At 36.1% G+C, this 18,977-nt stretch overlaps 1 protein-coding gene and 1 pseudogene across 4 annotated transcripts in view; one reads left to right on the top strand and one right to left on the bottom strand.

Moving 5' to 3' along the window:
- Positions 1-18,977, top strand: part of TAOK1 (TAO kinase 1) — a 166,159-nt gene that overhangs the window by 132,129 nt on the left and 15,053 nt on the right. For all 4 annotated transcript variants that reach the window (XM_068531225.1, XM_068531223.1, XM_068531222.1 and 1 more), the window contains 5 exons: positions 821-949; positions 4,745-4,948; positions 6,788-7,027; positions 9,894-10,106; positions 11,001-11,183. In XM_068531225.1, coding sequence (XP_068387326.1) covers positions 821-949; positions 4,745-4,948; positions 6,788-7,027; positions 9,894-10,106; positions 11,001-11,183 — 969 coding nt within the window. The remainder of the gene's footprint in view (positions 1-820; positions 950-4,744; positions 4,949-6,787; positions 7,028-9,893; positions 10,107-11,000; positions 11,184-18,977) is intronic.
- LOC137755125 (dynein light chain Tctex-type 1 pseudogene) lies at positions 18,006-18,381 on the bottom strand (annotated as a pseudogene).

Consider the following 18,977-nt stretch of genomic DNA (forward strand, 5'->3'; position numbering starts at 1 on the left):
TTCAGCCTTTCCCCCCAAAATAGAAGAACTACCCTCTCATAATAGAGAATTTGGGAAAATAATTTACAGAGTAAATAATTATTTGCTTTTGAAATAATTTGATGAAAGAATGTATAGATATTTAGAATCCTGTTGGGCATTGGATAGTATTTTTAATAACTCGGGAAGAGGTAGATACTAACATGTTTAGAAAAGCAAATCATGAAATAGGATGTGCAATATGATTACAGATTTATTTAAAATGTATGTATGCATAGAAGTAAATAGGAAGGGTGTGCACCAAAATGTTTATATTGGTTATCTCTGGGTGGTAAAATCATACAAGATTTTTTTGTGTTTTTCTGTATTGCCTAAATGATCTACAATGAATATGCATTGCCTATATAATCAGAAATAAAACAGTATGATATGTATCTAATATTTAACATTTTCATATTAATATATAAGTTAAAGGTCAGGGTTTAATTTGAAGAGGAGTATATTACATTATTTAATATACAAATCAATCTAGATAAAAGGTCATGACTTAATTATATTTGTGGATAAATATATATTTGTTTTATTTTCTTGGGGGAGGACATATTATTAAATTTTTAAAAAGGTGAAAACGTTTTGATTCTGTAAAAGATCAACATATTAAAGATGAGTTCCATTTTACTGGTTCTCTGAAATTCAAATAAGAAGATGTTATGTAATTGGTATTGGTAATGCTTATACTGATTTTATGTTCTTAAGGGGAAAAATATCCTTAGTGGTATATATTAAACTGTTGCTTTGAATCTACTTAACTAATTTGATCCATTTTTTAAATTTCCCATAGGCTAAAGTGATGGCCAATGAAGAGAAAAAATTTCAGCAACATATTCAGGCCCAACAGAAGAAAGAACTAAACAGCTTTTTGGAGTCCCAGAAAAGAGAATATAAACTTCGAAAAGAACAGCTTAAGGAGGTATCTATTTTATAAAAATTTTCAAGCCAGTTTTCTACTTATTGATCTTATCTATTGATGTTGATAGACTCATAGAACCATTAGGATAAATTCTTCTTTTGTTGTTTGTGGCCACTAAATGTTTACCAGTTTGAATGAAGGCATTGATTTTAATCAGTTACTCTTCAACAGAGATCTTCAATTGAGTAGGATCTAAAAAGAATCATCTCCTAAAAATATAAATTATTTTATTTATAATAGCTTTCATATGCACTTACTAAATAACTGACTCACTAGAAATAAAATACTTGAGCTGTGATCGACGTGGAAGCAACTTAAGGGCGGCTGGCCTGGGCTCAGGGCTAGAATCCCTGAGGACCCAGGAAAGGGCAAGGAGGCGGGTGGCAGGCTCCCCAAGGACGGGTCCGAAATCATCAGGCTCTAGATGGGTATTTGGCTTCAGGACATTTATTTCATGTCCCTCCGTAGAGGCCCTGGGGCCAGGTGTGGGGGCAGGAGATCAGGCAGGGGTAGCAATAAATAACACGGACAGACAGAGCTCCCCTCGAGACAGATGAGATTAAAGGAGGTTACAGGGGAGCCACAATGCAGAGGTGGGGCACTGGCAGGGTGGGGGCAGCTGGGAGGGAGGGGTAGGCCAGGCCCTCATTGTCACCTGCCGCATCCCTTTCCTGCCCCAGCCCCCACTACTTTGGGGAGGAAGGGAGCCCCCCCCCCCCCAAAAAATACTTGAGCTGTGAAAGGAAGCCACACATTTCTTTTTTTAAAAGTAGACCATACCAGGCTTCCCTGGTGGCGCATAGTTAAGAATACACCTGCCAGTGCAGGGGACACAGGTTCGAGCCTTACTCCGGGAAGATCCCACATGCCGTCAGCTAAGCCTGTGTGCCACAATTACTGAGCCTGCACTCTAGAGCCCGCGAGCCACAACTACTGAGCCTGTGCGCCGCAACTACTGAAGCCCACACGCCTAGAGCCCGTGCTCTGCAAGGAGAAGCCACCGCAATGAGAAACCCATGTACCGCAACAAAGAGTAGCCCCTGCTCGCTGCAACTAGAGAAAGCCTGTGCGCAGCAACGAAGACCCAACGCAGCCAAAAATAAATAAATAAATAAATAAATTTGTTAAAAAAAAAAAAAGTAGACCATACCTTCTTACTTTTGGCTCAGAAGATTACAATAATTTGTTCATAGAGTAAGGATAAGAGGCATATTTGCTCATCACATTTTCTTTAATAGCAAAGCATGCTGATTATTTATTTATGATTCCACGATTTCATATTTATTTGCTCTCCATGTGCTGCATTTTTGAACTTCTTTTAAAAGCAGATGTAGTCTGACTTTGAAGAACGCCTTGATTGTTCCAAGGCAGTTTCTGAAAGGGGTTAACTATTCAGGATAGTAGTCAGGAGAGAGAAATGATATGTCTCAATTTAGACCCCCTTTTACAGACTGATTGACTGAAATTTTTAGTCCATGTAATTAATTATTAGGGCACTGATAAATTAATTGGTCTTGATAAAATAATAGTAATCTCTTTGCTAGTAATGCTTTTGTTTGTGTAGGAATTTATAGTCATTTACTTAAATGTTATTATGGACATATTATTGGCACAAAATCTTGCTGTATATACCCTGCCAACTGAGCTTCATTGAAAAGATTTTTCTAACTCTAAAGGGTATAACCTGTAATATATTCCCGTGACTGTAATACAAAAGCCAAACTCTATATTGGCACATTGGGTTTGAAAAGACTGTAAATAGGTCCCCAAGTGTAAATAAATATCCAACAAAATGCAGTTTTACAGGTCCGTTTCCCAGTGAAATGAGATTTTAGCTTTATGGGTGCATTGCTTTAGGTAATCCTTTAGGCATATAACAGGTAGTCCAGCTAATAAATTCGTTTTCTTTTAGAAGCCAAATTAGTGTGTATTTATGTGTGTGAGTTCATTTAAAACAATGATTTTTAGCATAGAGGAAGGGATATACTAGACTCTTAGTGGAGAAGTTCCCTGGCAAAAGATTTTGAAAAATATACCCAGGTGATTATTTATGTGCCCTTTCTCTTCCCATAGTGTGTGTACACATATACCCTTAAGTTTAGAACTACTAAATTTTTTTAAATGTGTTTGTGTATCTTATGAACTAAAGTTATAAAGACTTGATCTCTTTCTTGAAAACCAGGGGAAGGACCATAAGGTTAGTAGTCTTTGAAAAATTATCTTATACCTAGGAAAGATGGCTTACTTATATACTGTGCAACATTGTTGCTTTTTAGGTTGAAGATATATTACTATTAATTATCATCCTAGAGTTTGCCTCATTGAGTGCACTGTCAGTGTTCTCATCTGGTCCAATATAAATGCATTTTCATTTAGGTAGTTTGTAAGATAATATATATATATTTTTTGAAGTATAGTTGATTTACAATGTTATGTTAATTTCTGCTGTACAGCAAAGTGACTCAGTTCTACATATGTATATTCTTTTTCATATTCTTTTCCATTATGGTTTATCATAAGATATTAAATATGGTTCCCTGTGGTATGCAGTAGGGCCTTGTTGTTTGTCCATCCTATATGTAATAGTTTGCATCTGCTAATCCCAAACTCCCAGTCATTCCCTCCCCACCGCCACCGGCAAGTCTGTTCTCTATACCTGTGAGTCTGTTTCTGTTCGTAGATATGTTCATTTGTGTCATATTTTAGATTCCATATATAAGTGATATCATATAGTATTTGTCTTTCTCTTTTTGACTTACTTTGCTTAGTATGATATCTCTGGGTCCATCCATGTTGCTGCAAAAGGCATTATTTCTTTCTTTTTTATGGATGAGTAGTATTCCATTGTATATATATACCACGTGTAAGGTAATATTTTATTTTCACTTTGATTATTTTTTTATTGGAGTATAATTGCTTTACAATGTTGTGTTAGTTTCTGCTGTACAATGAAGTGAATCAGTTATATGTATACCTACATCCCCTCCCTCTTGGAACTCCCTCCCACCCCCACCCCACCATCTCAGCACCCCCCATCTCCCCCATCTAGGTTTTCACAGAGCACTGAGCTGAGTTTCCTGTGCTTTATAGCATGTTCCCACTAGCTGTCTATTTTACGCATGGTAGTGTATATATGTCAATCCTAATATCCCAGTTCTTCCTACTCTCCCCTTCCCCCCCATCCTGTGTCCACAGGACTGTGGAAGGTAGTATTTTAAATGCTATAGAAAAGCACTGATTTTGATTTGTTTAGTTAAATACCATTCATAAAGAGGGTTTCTATTCTCCCATGGTTTTCTTGATTTTCCATTTAATTTCTAATTCTTTTATACTGAGTCTATCCATAATTTTGCCAAAAATTTAATATTTAGAATGTCAGAAACCAAGAAGTGACACATTAGATGTATTTTTGCCCTAATATTAATTCATATAAATGATTTTTACCTGAAAGCACTGCCTTATGTCTCTTCTTGGGAAGCACTTAAAGAATGATGTGTTTTACTTCATTTACCACTATTGTGTGCTTTTAAAGCTAGGAACCATCATAAATGTAGCTGTGTAAAGCTAAAAGGTATGCATGTTTTCTAGCATACGTTTCTCTTTTCCTGTCCTACTTCACCAGTTAACTCAAGAAAAGGAAAATATTACCTTCCTCCTTAAGGTCATTGCCCTGCCTTGAGCATTGGAAAGGACACAGATTAAGTACTTTTATTTAAATGTACCAAATACCAGATGATATATTCATGCAATTAATTTTTATGTATTTTGAACTGAGTTGTTTTTTTATGTTGCCAGGAGCTGAATGAAAATCAGAGCACCCCCAAAAAAGAAAAACAGGAGTGGCTTTCAAAGCAGAAGGAGAATATACAGCATTTCCAAGCAGAAGAAGAGGCTAATCTTCTACGGCGTCAGAGACAATACCTAGAGCTGGAATGCCGTCGCTTCAAGAGAAGAATGTTACTTGGGCGCCATAACTTAGAACAGGATCTTGTCAGGGAGGTACGTTTGAAACAAGAATATTTCCTGAAAGTATGTTTGTCACTTCCCAGACTCAGGGTCTTTGCACTTGTACCTCCCTCAGCCTGAATTCTTCTTCCCTAGATTATCTACATGGCTTGCTTCCTCCCTTCATGTCTCTCCTCAGATACCACCTCCTCAGAAATGCCTTCCCTAATGTTCAAATCCTTCTTCTTCTTTAAATGTTCTTCTCTCACTTCTCTCTCTTACACGTACACACTTTTTGGGGGGAAGTTTCTCGTCCTGCCTAGAATGGAAATTTTATGAAGTCACTGGTTTTGTTCAGGTCTTTATATCCCCCTAGTGTCTGGCCCATAGTAGGTATTCAATAAATATTTATTAAATACATATTAAATCTATGAATGAGAGGGGTGTTCATTTTTAAATACCATAAAATTATTGGATACTTTATACCTTTTGAACTGAAATGGGTGCCATGAAGTATGTGTTATCATTTAACACATTTTTTATAATCATGTAATTATTAATTGGGCAAATGTAGAAACTCTTATGCCAGTGAAAACAAATATTCTCACTATCAGTGATACCTGTGAGCGCAGATTAATTTATTTCCAAGAGTGGCTTAAAATAAACTTCAAGTATAGCATAATTGTTCAAATTCACTAATAATTAAAGAAATTCAAATTAAAACAGTTGCATCAATTAAATAAGAACAGTTTAAAAGACTAGCAACATTGAATCCTAGTAGTGGCATTGGGAAATGTGCAGTGTTGGTAAGAATATAAATTGATACTGATATATTGATAGATATGCTTTTATCTATCAAATCCACTTCTAGAACTCTATCCTAAAGAAATGATAACATGATTATATGATGCATCATGCATAAACATTTAATGAAAATTTCTTTATCAAGCAAAAAATGGAAAATTATGGTATTCCAAAGCAGAAGCTTACTATGAAACTTGAAAAAAAAAAAGATCCGTATATACTGATCTGATCTGGGTATATATCCATTATATTGTTAGGTGAAGAAAGCACATTACATGCCTACAATGTATGTTATTCAGTTTTTAAAACTGTATGTTTTTGTGTAATAGATGTTTCACGATAAGCATGGGGAAGGTTGGGAAGCATTTGCACCAAACTGTTGGCCTCTGGAGAAAGGGTTTGCAGGGGCAAAGGGGGTAGGTTTGACTTCTGTGTGTGTGTGTGTGTGTTACACTTGTTTTTAATCTAAAAAAAAAAAGAATTAGAACATTTATTGAGCAGCATGTGCGAGGTATTGTTCTGAGAACTTTCCATTTATGAACTCACTTCATCCTCACATTAAATCTGTGAAATAGCTATATTATTATCTTCATTTGAAAAGTGATGAAACTGAAGCACAGAGAGTTTAAACAATTAACCCAAGGACTTAGGGCTCATAGGTAGCAGAGGCAGATCCATGTTCTTATCCACTATACTGTGCTGGGTATACTGCCTATAATAGAATTGAATAGGATACTCTGAAGAAATTCAAAGAATGGCTTAGGAGTTCTCTTCAAATATAAAATTGGGAAACAATAAAGAAAGAAAAGAAAGAAGGAAGGACATTGAGCCTTACTGAGATAGATTTGATATGTCTTAAGCTTATTGCATAAAATAGTATTAATGAATAGTAAATGAATAGAATAAGGAAATTGGTGCTACTAATTGCCCATTTACTGCAGTAAAGGTCATAAAATCTAATATTTACTATGCAGTCATTATTGAATCTGAGGATTACATCTACTTCCTGGTTAATCTATTTCTTAGGACTTTTTTTCCTGGCATTGTACAGCAATAAATTATACCTTTGTCTTTTGTGTTATGGATTAGGAGTTAAATAAAAGACAGACTCAAAAGGACTTAGAGCACGCCATGCTGCTGCGACAGCATGAGTCCATGCAAGAACTGGAGTTCCGCCACCTCAACACAATTCAGAAGATGCGCTGTGAGTTGATCAGATTGCAGCATCAAACTGAGCTCACTAACCAGCTGGAATATAATAAACGAAGAGAACGAGAACTAAGGCGAAAGCATGTCATGGAGGTTCGACAACAGCCTAAGAGTCTGAAGGTACCTTTAGCCTAAGCTTCTTGACAAAGAGGAAGAGGGATAAAAGGCATCCATATAAGCAATAAAAGTCTAAGACAGAAGTCTGTCATAAAGAAATTGAATAAACTTTTTTCTTTTCATTTTAAGCATGTTTAATTAGTTTTAACATGGAGTGTCTGTAGCTACAGACTTTTGCTCATGTATTTCTCAGTAGAGTATGGAAAAAATTTTAACTGTGGGAAATGCATAAATAAGAATCAAAATTCTTATTTTAATGTACCCAAGTGTCCAATGCTGACATTACAGTCTACATGTCAACATGCTAACTAACCTGTTGGCTTCTCTTTATTGTTCCAAGTAATACAGTTTGGGAATCTTATTTGCTCTTAGTGTGATTTGTATCCAAAAAAGACAGTAAGTTCCTAGTCAGTACAGAAGCCAGTGAATGAAAAAAAATGCCTTTTTACCCCCTCTCCCTTCATCGTCTGTGCTTATCTTAAGAGGAATAGTGGAATCACCACAGTGTTACTCCCATTCTGCTTATTTTCTTTATGTGTTTGGTAGTGTAGGTGAGACCATGGCGTGGTAGTTGGGGTATGTATTTTATAATTAGCATGTCAGAGTGGAGCAAGTTGTTATATGCCCTCCCCCAAACAAATAAGGAAAGACAAGTGTTGGTGATATATATAATACCAAAGAACTTTAAGTCTTGTATTTTCTTTGCATAGAGGAATTCATTCACATGGTATGAAATTCAAAAGACACCAAAGTATTATAAAGGTAAAGGTTTCCATCTCTCTTTGTCCCTCTGGCCACCTTGTCCAGCCCCTGCCACCAAATTTAACCAGAGTTAACAATTCAAAGAAAATTTTCAATTTTATAACTTGTAATAAATATTTGAAAGAGCGTAATCATACGTATCTTAATAAAAACAAAAACCAGTCACGATATAGACTCATCAATAGTAGTACCTCAAATAATCTGTACATGATTTCTCATTTTAAACTTTTATTTACATCCAGTAAGGCCCAGGTCCCACAGTATTTTCTTTTAAAACCCTACCCCCTTATCTGAATAACTGTCCTGGAGTGAAGTGAAATTCATTCACAGGGGTAATCTGTGTCAAAATCTAGAAGCTACACCACACCCAATGGTATCTCTTGATTCCCACTCAACTCCATTCAAACAAGCTGTCTTTAGCAAAAGTATAGAAGCAAAGTTGTTTTTACCCTTTCCTTGTGAACCTGAGTAAAATTTCACTTTGTTTTCCGAACAGCTGATTAACATCATTTACAGAGTAACTTATGTTGACTACTCACATAATCTTCATTAGTCATTGCTTAGAAAATTGGAATTCATAATGATTTTTCAAATTTATTTTGTCTCTGTAGGGGAGAGGTATATACTCTTTCAGCTATAGAATAGATAATTTCCCACCAAAAGATTAGTTAAATAACATGTCTGTGAAATTAATGACTGTTTTAAAGTCAGCAGCACCCAGAGTAAACCAAACTGAAAGCTTGTTAGTTTTCTATCGTCATACCATAAATTTGATATGACTGCATTTCTGTAGGGCTTGGCATAGAGTTGTTTGATGTTTAACCATTCCTTTCTGTTTTTTGTTGTTGCCTTTTCAGTTTGAAAGCTTGTAAATACTAGTGTAATCTTCACAGATACTATACAAAAAGTGAGGCAAAAAATAATGTTTCACAATTATAGTCAGATTTAGAATAGAATTTCTCCTTCTGTTGACAGATGAGCTCAAGATTTTCCATAAAAGAGATTGTTCTGTTACTTTACTAGGGAAGAAAACCATCATGTTCCTCTTAGTTACGTATTTCTATTACTTACTCAATTTGAACAAAACTGACTTGATTTTAATACCAAGTTACCCCATTTTTATTTACCTAAGTAATGGTTGCCTCTTCCAACTTTTTCCAGGACTTTAAAGGGAGGTAGGGGGACTTCAGTTTTAGCACTTACGTAATTTGACTAGGATTTGGGGTGGGGGGTTTGGGGTACTGTGTCTATGGAATGGGTTGGATATACGCCTGCTCTGTTGTTTCTTCGTCTGGCATCCGGATGATGTTTTGTCAGTGTTAAATGAGTAGAAACAACTGTAACTTACATTCATCTTGCTTTCACTTGAGTCAGACATTGAGGGATATAGTTTATTCTTGGTACAAGTATTACAAGGAGCTTTTTTTTTTCCCTCATTAGGCTAGTGATGTGGAATGATTACAGTTTTCTTGGCACAATATTTTAAAAATAAAAACTTTCAAAAGAATAGAGACTGTTATACAGAGGTAGAAGAGAATGTCTAAATGTCATTGTCCCATTCCTGGCTAACTTGGAAGAATTTTGTTAACCAAGGACAGTATTTAAGAGTGGTGCCACTGGGACTTCCATGGCGGTCCAGTGGTTAAGACTTTGCCTTCCAATGCAGGGGGTGCAGGTTCAGACCCTGGTCGGGAGCTAAGATCCCACATGCCTCACAGCCAAAATACCAAAACATAAAACGGAAGCAATATTGTAACAAATTCAATAAAGACTTTAAAAATGGTCCACATCAAAAAAATCTATAAAAAAAAAACTTACTTGTAACTAAATGTACTAGTAAAATAATGAGTATTACCTTAAGTCCTATGAAAAAAGTAAGGTTTTTGATATTCTAATGTTTTAAATTAGAGCTTTTGTTACAAAAATCCATAGAACGTAATGGTTTGACCTAATAACCAAGTGGAAAAGTACTATACCTGCAACCTTATGGTCTGACCTTTTTGTTTTTCATCTCCTTGTCTCCTAGTAGCCTTTATTTTCATATAAGCATAAGGTATAACAAATGCCATATGTTAAAAATTATATACATCTTTTTTTTCCTTCCCAGTCTAAAGAACTCCAAATAAAAAAGCAGTTTCAGGACACCTGCAAAATCCAAACCAGACAGTACAAAGCATTAAGAAATCACCTACTGGAGACTACACCAAAGAGTGAGCACAAAGCTGTTCTGAAACGGCTCAAGGAGGAGCAGACCCGGAAGTTAGCCATCTTGGCTGAACAGTATGACCACAGCATTAATGAAATGCTGTCCACCCAAGCTGTGAGTTCGTTTTATTTAAGCAAAACAAATTCAGTGCCCCTTTCATCCCACCACCTGAATGAAATCCCAGCAATTAAAATACTGGTTGGAAGTGATAGCTCTCCTACAGCCTGAGAAATAGTGGTGGTTATCTATATTTTTCCTGTTCTCTGCATTGCTTGGAGGTAGGCATGATTTATATAGAATTCTCATCGATACATTTAGTCATGAGGTTCTAAATAGGCGCTCTGCCAGTGCCTCTCAGGCGTTCAGCACATATCCCAACGGTATAGGAGGATTAGAGCAGCAGCTTTGTTAAGCAGTGAGCAAAAAGTAGTACTGTATTGGGAATCCAAATGGTCACATTTTAGTGAAGGCAAATACAAAATATTTTCTATATAAGTTTTGCAAACTTTTTCTTAAAGGGCCAGCTAGTAAATATTTTAGGTTTTGTAGTCCGTGGTACAAAATTGAGGATAATTATGTGGGTACTTATATAGCCATTTAAAATGTAAAAGCCATTCTTAACTAGTGGACTATCAAATTAATTAATTAAAACAGGCAGCTGTCCACATTTGGTCTGGAGGCTATAGTTTGCTGGTCCCTGTTCTGTAGTTATTTCCATTGCAGAGAAGAGATTTAGAGTCTTACATCACCTAGTCAGATTCTAGATTTTTCTTAAGAAAAATATGATTATTCAGGCATCCTCCTAATAGATTATGATAGCTTTTATCTTCATATTACCATCACTGGTTATTGTGCCTTCCTTTTTCAGAGACGTTTACTCCAAGATACAAGAGAGAACAATTGTGTATCCTACAAAAGAGTTGTCTGTCTTTTCTCACACCTCCTTTCCATAGGTCATGGATAAATAGCTCACAGTAGGATATATCTGGGTTTTTCCCTCTCTTTCAGCTGCGTTTGGATGAAGCACAGGAAGCAGAGTGCCAGGTTTTAAAGATGCAGCTGCAGCAGGAACTGGAGCTGTTAAATGCATATCAGAGCAAAATCAAGATGCAAGCTGAGGCACAACATGATCGAGAGCTTCGGGAACTTGAACAGAGGGTCTCCCTCCGCAGGGCGCTCTTAGAACAAAAGGTATAGATAATAGAAGGAAGTTAATTGTGCTAGTATTTGCCTTCATCAGAAACATTTTATAAATACATTTTCATATTAACAGAGGTGGCGTTAGATTGTTGTCACCATACCATATTTCCTTAATTCTAGTTTTGGTAGGGTTTTTCTTTAAAATTATTATTTTAGTAATGAACCTTATAATTAATGAATTCTAAACATCAGAGGAATATAGTTAAGTAGTAATTGCTAGAGGAAGGATATGGTGTTATGTGAAGACAGTTGAATTGTGAGAGAGTAGCTCTGGCTCCATGTTCCTCACTTTTTTTGTGTACCTAGCTCTACCTAAAGAGATTGGAGAAAAACTTGGATAGTGAAGAAAAAGAACTTTAGTAATTGCCTGAGAGAGGCAGGGGCAAAAGATCTGGAATATATACTTTACTCTTCTGTCCTGGGCCTGGAACTATACAGATTGGTGGAAGAGTACTAGGGGACAGAAGGTAAAGCCAGTTCTACACAAGCTGAAAATGTTACTTCTAGATGTATCTTTTTTTCTTTCTTTCTCTCTTTTTTTCACTTATTCTTTGTCAGATATATTAGAGAATAGAACTAAAATCCCCAGATTCATTTCCTTTCCATCCCTTAAGGTATTATAGCTGTGTGTGTGTGTGTGTGTGTGTGTGTGTGTGTGTGTGTGTGTATTTTGGGGAAAGACTGATGGACAGAAGATTTTTAGATTTTGAAAGATAAAGAGGAAAGTTTTGCCATGAGAAGTAGTAGAATATAATTGTATCTAGGATTCAGAGCTATGTTCCAGAATTCCTGAGCCATAAGTTCCCAACAGGTGATAGTCTTAGCTCCATTGATCCTTTGTATGTTAGTACTTGGCTAACTTAATAAAAGTTGTCATGGTTTCTAGACCATTGCTCCATAGATTTTCCTCTGTTTCCTGCAGTTCTTGTGATAAAAATAGAATGCCTTATTAAATTAAAAAATACATTCTTAAAAAACCCACCTAAATAAGATGTTACTCTTTTTCTGGCATAGCTCTCATTACTGGCTTCTTCAAGAGGTACTTGCCTCTAAAAATTATCTCACTTACGTTTCTCATTCAAGATGGGAAAGATATAAACACATATAAATTTTGAGAAAAATCTAGTTTGTCCCTTGTACAGATTTCATAAATCTGTCTGATTCCAACTTGCGTATTAAAATTCAACCTAAAGTCTGTCTCTTATGCTTCAAAAAATTAACACTAAAATGAAAACTCCCTATAGTGTTGTGAGAGAAATATTAGTACTATTTACAGTCAGCCCTCTCATACCTGTGGGTTCTGCATCCGTGGATTCAACTAACCTCTGATTGAAAGTATTCGGGGGAAAGAAAATTCCAGAAAGTTCCAAAAAGCAAAACTGCCATTTGCCACACGCCCCCAGCAACTAGTTACAGAGCATTTACATTGTATAGAGTATTGTAAGTAATCTAGAGGTGATTTAAAGTATGAGAGTATCTGTGTGGCTTATATGCAAATACTACACTATTTTAGATAAGGGACTTGAGCATCCTCAGATTTTGGTATCTGAGGAACGGTCCTGGAACCCTTCCCCCAAGGATACTGGGATAGGACTGTGTATTTGTATTTTTAGCTCCACCTAGTGGTTCGGAGTTAGTGCTGATTAGTGTCTTAGGTACAATCTTATTTCACTATATGAACCAAGCCTGTATGTTCTACAGAGCCTAGTAAAATATGGGCATAAAACTGATACACATTGGTGAAGGTGCAGTGGCACTCTCATATATTGTTAATGCATTTTGCAAAGCAATTTGGAAGTGTATATATATATATATATTTAACATCTTTATTGGAGTATAATTGCTTTACAATGGTGTGTTAGTTTCTGCTTTATAACAAAGTGAATCAGTTATACATATACATATGTCCCCATATCTCTTCCCTCTGGAAGTATATATTGTACTTTGGAAATGTTAAGTGTTTGAGAATTTATTCTAAGGAAATCCAAATATAGGAAAAACAAGATGCTAAATATGGTAATTAGAGCATAGTTTATAATGGTTTAAAATACATAACCGTCTAAGATAGAGATATAATTAAGTAATTATGGCCAAGCCACTTAATAAAATCTTATTCAACCATTTAAATGATGGCTACAGAGACAGTATTAATATAGAAAAATGCTTATGATGTGTTGAATAAAATAAAGACCAATCACACTTAAAGTGAATTGAAGTAATGCTAGTAGTGGCTATATTAACATGATAGAATGGTTTGTTTTTCTGTTTTACTTTTTGGGGGGGACTATACCACGCGGCATGCAGGATCTTAGTTCCCTGACCAGGGACAAACCTGTGCCCCCTGCAGTGGAAGCACAGAGTCCTAACCAGTGAACCGCCAGGGAATTCCCTCTATTTTACTTTTTAAATGCGGTTTATGTTACTTTGATAAGGGAAAATACATAAGATTATTTGGTATGACAAATAATAAAGGAACAGTAGGGTGATGAATCTATAGTGCTTTGAGTTGCTACTAGGGCTAATATTTACATTTCAAGTGACGTGCATGTAAAGCAGTTTGGGGTCAGTTGGCAGCTACCAAACCCCAGGTATCCTCTCTACAGAAACTTTGAAAAATCTTAACTGCTGTATTTTCTGCACTTGGCACTTACTGGTTGTACAGATGAGAAACAGTAATCTGAGAATAAATAGAGGTGGAACCAGAGTGAATATTACTTGTTTCATGATGAATAGTTCTCTTTGAAGTTTGCATTAATCTCGAAATGAACCAAGAGTTGTTCCTGTAGGTTGAGGCACCAACAAAGTAAAAGTAAGCCTCACTTGACTCACATAAGGTCCTTTTATGACTTTTCTCATATTTCATTTACATTAATATTTTCAGCAAAATGACAACATAACTATAAATGTTAAATTCCCTATGAATTTTTAAAATTTTTTGTTTTTTATTGGCGCCTAGTTGATTCCGTGTGAATTTTATATGTGCATGAAAAGTGGCAGTATTTCCAAAAGTATAAATGTTTTCATTTTTTAGTTTTATCATTTCAATTAATTTTCTTTCAGTATTTCACTTAGTATCAACAAACATGGTTGGTAGTTTTTAAGTGAGAATTGACGACTGGAACATCTTACAGGATCTTTCTTTGTGGAACTGAAAATATTCACACAAAAATATCATTTGATTTCAAAGAAGATAGGTTGGGAGAGCCTCTCAAAAGTCTTAAGTATGGTAACTTTTATCTACCCAGTGAAACCACCTTTTTAATTTGCAGTAATAAATAACATGTTTTAAAAGAAATGGGGATTAATGTAACCTATCACAAATCTTAGGTTTTATTTTTGTTTAATTGAAAAATGTTCTGAGTTTCTTGAATGGCAAAACTAATGAGCAAACAAAATTGAAGCAATACTTACTGGATAAAAGGTTCATAAGCATTAATGTGTTTAATATTTTTATCATGAGTTTCCTTCAGATTATATGCAAGGAATTCAGATCAGTTACATGCTAAGTGCTTTCCCATCATTTATTAGATCCTTCAAATTAAAATAAGTGCTTTTAAGTAAATGGATTTAAAATTTTTTTACATATAAAATACTTTAAAATTTTGAAGTTCTCTGAATCCTTAGAGATAAATAAGTTTAATTCCAAAGAATTGGGTATTTTATATATAGATATTAAAAGAGTGGGAAAATTATTTTATAAATACACAATCATTTTTTAAAACCTGGCAAATATAGAGAAACAGAAATGTCCTTAATCCTTCCACTCAGAAGTCACCACAGTTAACAATTTGATGTCTTTCCCTCACAGGAAGCATTCATGTTTAATCTAAGTTCTCCTTCAATCTTCAAATGAATGGCCCTCTCTAAATCTTTGTAACACTAGTATTTAGAACTTTCGATAATTTTCACACTCTTCTCACTGGAGTCCATCTGGCCGATCTGTAATTCTCCGAACACTTCTTATTTTTACCATTTGTCCATGTCTTTGCACATGTTCTCTCTGCTGAAAATATTTTCCCCTCCGCTTGTCTTCCTGGTAAACTTGTATTCTTCCTTCAGAATCCAGTCTCTGCCACCTCCTCTAAGAAGACTTCTTTGCCCTAGTCTCCTTCTCCTGTAGCGTGAATCACTCCGTCCCTTAGTATTTCTGCTATACTTTATAAATCTATTATTACATCTTATCATATTCTATTGTAATTTTTAAAAAAATTTTTTTTTTAAACATCTTTATTGGAGTATAATTGCTTTACAATGGTGTGTTAGTTTCTGCTTTATAACAAAGTGTATCAGTTATACATATACATATGTTCCCATATCTCTTCCCTCTTGCATCTCCCTCCCTCCCACCCTCCCTATCCCACCCCTCTAGGTGGTCACAAAGCACGGAGCTGATCTCCCTGTGCTATGCGGCTGCTTCCCACTAGCTAGCTATTTTACATTTGGTAGTGTATATATGTCCATGACACTCTCTCACCCTGTCACATCTCACCCCTCCCCCTCCCCATATCCTCAAGTCCATTCTCTAGTAGGTCTGTGTCTTTATTCCCATCTTGCCACTAGGTTCTTCATGACCTTTTTTTTTTTTTTTTCCTTAGATTCCATATATATGTGTTAGCATACTGTATTTGTTTTTCTCTTTCTGACTTACTTCACTCTGTATGACAGACTCTAACTCCATCCACCTCATTACAAATACCTCCATTTCATTTCTTTTTATGGCTGAGTAATATTCCATTGTATATATGTGCCACATCTTCTTTATCCATTCATCCGATGATGGACACTTAGGTTGCTTCCATGTCCTGGCTATTGTAAATAGAGCTGCAATGAACATTTTGGTACATGACTCTTTTTGAATTATGGTTTTCTCAGGGTATATGCCCAGTAGTGGGATTGCTGGGTCATATGGTAGTTCTATTTTTAGTTTTTTAAGGAACCTCCATACTGTTCTCCATAGTGGCTGTATCAATTTACATTCCCACCAACAGTGCAAGAGTGTTCCCTTTTCTCCACACCCTCTCCAGCATTTATTGTTTCTAGATTTTTTGATGATGGCCATTCTGACCGGTGTGAGATGATACCTCATTGTAGTTTTGATTTGCATTTCTCTAATGATTAATGGTGTTGAGCATTCTTTCATGTGTCTGTTGGCCATCTGTATATCTTCTTTGGAGAAATGTCTATTTAGGTCTTCTGCCCATTTTTGGATTGGGTTGTTTGTTTTTTTGTTATTGAGCTGCATGAGCTGCTGGTAAATCTTGGAGATTAATCCTTTGTCAGTTGCTTCATTTGCAAATATTTTCTCCCATTCTGAGGGTTGTCTTTTGGTCTTGTTTATGGTTTCCTTTGCTGTGCAAAAGCTTTTAAGTTTCATTAGGTCCCATTTGTTTATTTGTGTTTTTATTTCCATTTCTCTAGGGGCTGGGTCAAAAAGGATCTTCCTGTGATTTATGTCATAGAGTGTTCTGCCTATGTTTTCCTCTAAGAGTTTGATAGTGTCTGGCCTTACACTTAGGTCTTTAATCCATTTTGAGTTTATTTTTGTGTATAGTGTCAGGGAGTGTTCTAATTTCATACTTTTACATGTACCTGTCCAATTTTCCCAGCACCACTTATTGAAGAGGCTGTCTTTTCTCCACTGTATATGCTTGCCTCCTTTATCGAAGATAAGGTGACCATATGTGTGTGGGTTTATCTCTGGGCTTTCTATCCTGTTCCATTGATCTATATTTCTGTTTTTGTGCCAGTACCTCTATTGTAATTTTTATTTGCATGTGTTTCCCATGCTAAACTGTGTTTTTTTTAAGGGCACTTAAAAATGACACATAGAAAGGAAACATTTATTGAGCTAGATTTCTACAGATAGCAATATATATATATATATGACTATTGGCTTAAGTTCTCAAATATCTTGAAACATGATTATTTAATGCTCCTTTACAAATTCTCTTTTTTCCTATCTTTTAAAAACTTTTTTTCATGGAAATTTTCAAACATATACAAAAGTAGGAAGAATTAGTACAATGAAATTCCAAGTACTCATCACCCAGCTTCTTATCTATTCCCCCCGCTACATACACACACACACACACACACACACACACACACTCTTGGGGGAAAGACTGGGATTTTTTTTTTTTTTTTAAATAAATTTATTTATTTATTTATTTATTTTTGGCTGTGTTGGGTCCTCGTTTCTGTGCAAGGGCTTTCTCCAGTTGCGGCGAGCGGGGGCCACTCTTCATCGCGGTGCGCGGGCCTCTCATTGTCGCGGCCTCTCCCGTTGCGGAGCACAGGCTCCAGACGCGCAGGCTCAGTAGTTGTGGCTCACAGGCCTAGCCGCTCTGCAGCATGTGGGATCTTCCCGGACCGGGGCACGAACCCGTGTCCCCTGCATTGGCAGGCGGATTCCCAACCACTGCGCCACCAGGGAAGCCCTATTTTTTTTTTTTTAATTGGAATAATGTATTATTCTAACAAAAGTACAAAGTATGGAAAATTAGTGTATTTCAGTCATTTCAGAGAGTAGAGAAAGTTTCACACTTAGCAGATTTCGGCTTTTAGCACCTTTGAAAAGAAACATTCAAAGTTAAGACAAGTGTCAGGACAGGCCCCTGACTACCTTCAGTGATGATTCCTCTGACTTAGGGTGTGCAGGTCACAGAACAGTGTGGTTATTTGTTTTTTTCTCTACATTTTGAGAGTGCCACAAAAACACACTTAAAGAGAGTGAGACAGGTGATCACTGACTAGACGGCTGGTGGTTAGAAGATGGTAGAGAAACGTTGGAACAAAAGGAGAAAATCACAGTCTGGATGAGATGGTCAAATGGACAGTCCGAAGGCGCTGACAATGTAGTACATGGTCTTGTTCTCCCATCGCACAGTGCAGCTCCCATCAGTAGAGCTGTCCCAGAAGCAGGAACTTGCCGTGTGTAATCCCACTCTGTTCTTCTGCATGATTACACGGGTCACAATGTATTTAAATGGTTTCCCCAGCTTGGTGAGTTGGCTTAGGGTTTGCTCCACTACATTTGTGGTCCACTGATTCACTTCGCTGTGCTGATAGGCATTGCCACCGATGGCTCTTTCTATGGCCTCTTTTACAATGTTGCTCACTTCATCAACAACAAAAGCAGTCTCTTTGGTAGCCTGGTAGTCTTCCATCTTTCCTTCGGCGCCTTGCCTCTGCCTCCTGTCTGGGATATTTTAAAGCAAATTCTAGCATAGCATCATTTCAATCCTAAATATAGATAAGGACATTTTTACTTTAATATAATCATAAGTCCATCATAATATTTAACAAAATTGGTAATAAAATTTAAGTATTACCTCATACTCAGTCCATGCCTAAATTTCTCCTTTTATCTCAGAAATGTCTTCTTTAAGTTGGCTTATTTGGATTGGGGCCCAAACAAGGTCCAGACATTGCTTTGGTTAATTGTCTTTTAAGTTAATTAGTCTATAATAGGCCCCTCTCCCCTACACTTTTTTTTTTCCCCCATTTGGATTGGATCATTTGTTCTGTAGGAATTCTCAAAATCTGGATTTGGCTGATTGTGTCCTCATGGTGTCATTTAATGTATTCTCTTTTTTACTTCATATTTCCTATATAAACTGGTAATTAGATACAGAGGCATGATTGTATTTAGTTTCAGTTTTTAATTTTTGCAAGGAATTTTCATGAGGGTTACTGTGTACTTCCTTTTGCATCACGTCAAGAGATACATAATGTCTAGCTGTCCCCCTTTTAAGTGATATGAATATTGATCAGTGGGGTTAGGCA

Source organism: Eschrichtius robustus, chromosome 20 (genome assembly GCF_028021215.1).
Source record: "Eschrichtius robustus isolate mEscRob2 chromosome 20, mEscRob2.pri, whole genome shotgun sequence".
Classification (NCBI taxonomy): domain Eukaryota; kingdom Metazoa; phylum Chordata; class Mammalia; order Artiodactyla; family Eschrichtiidae; genus Eschrichtius; species Eschrichtius robustus.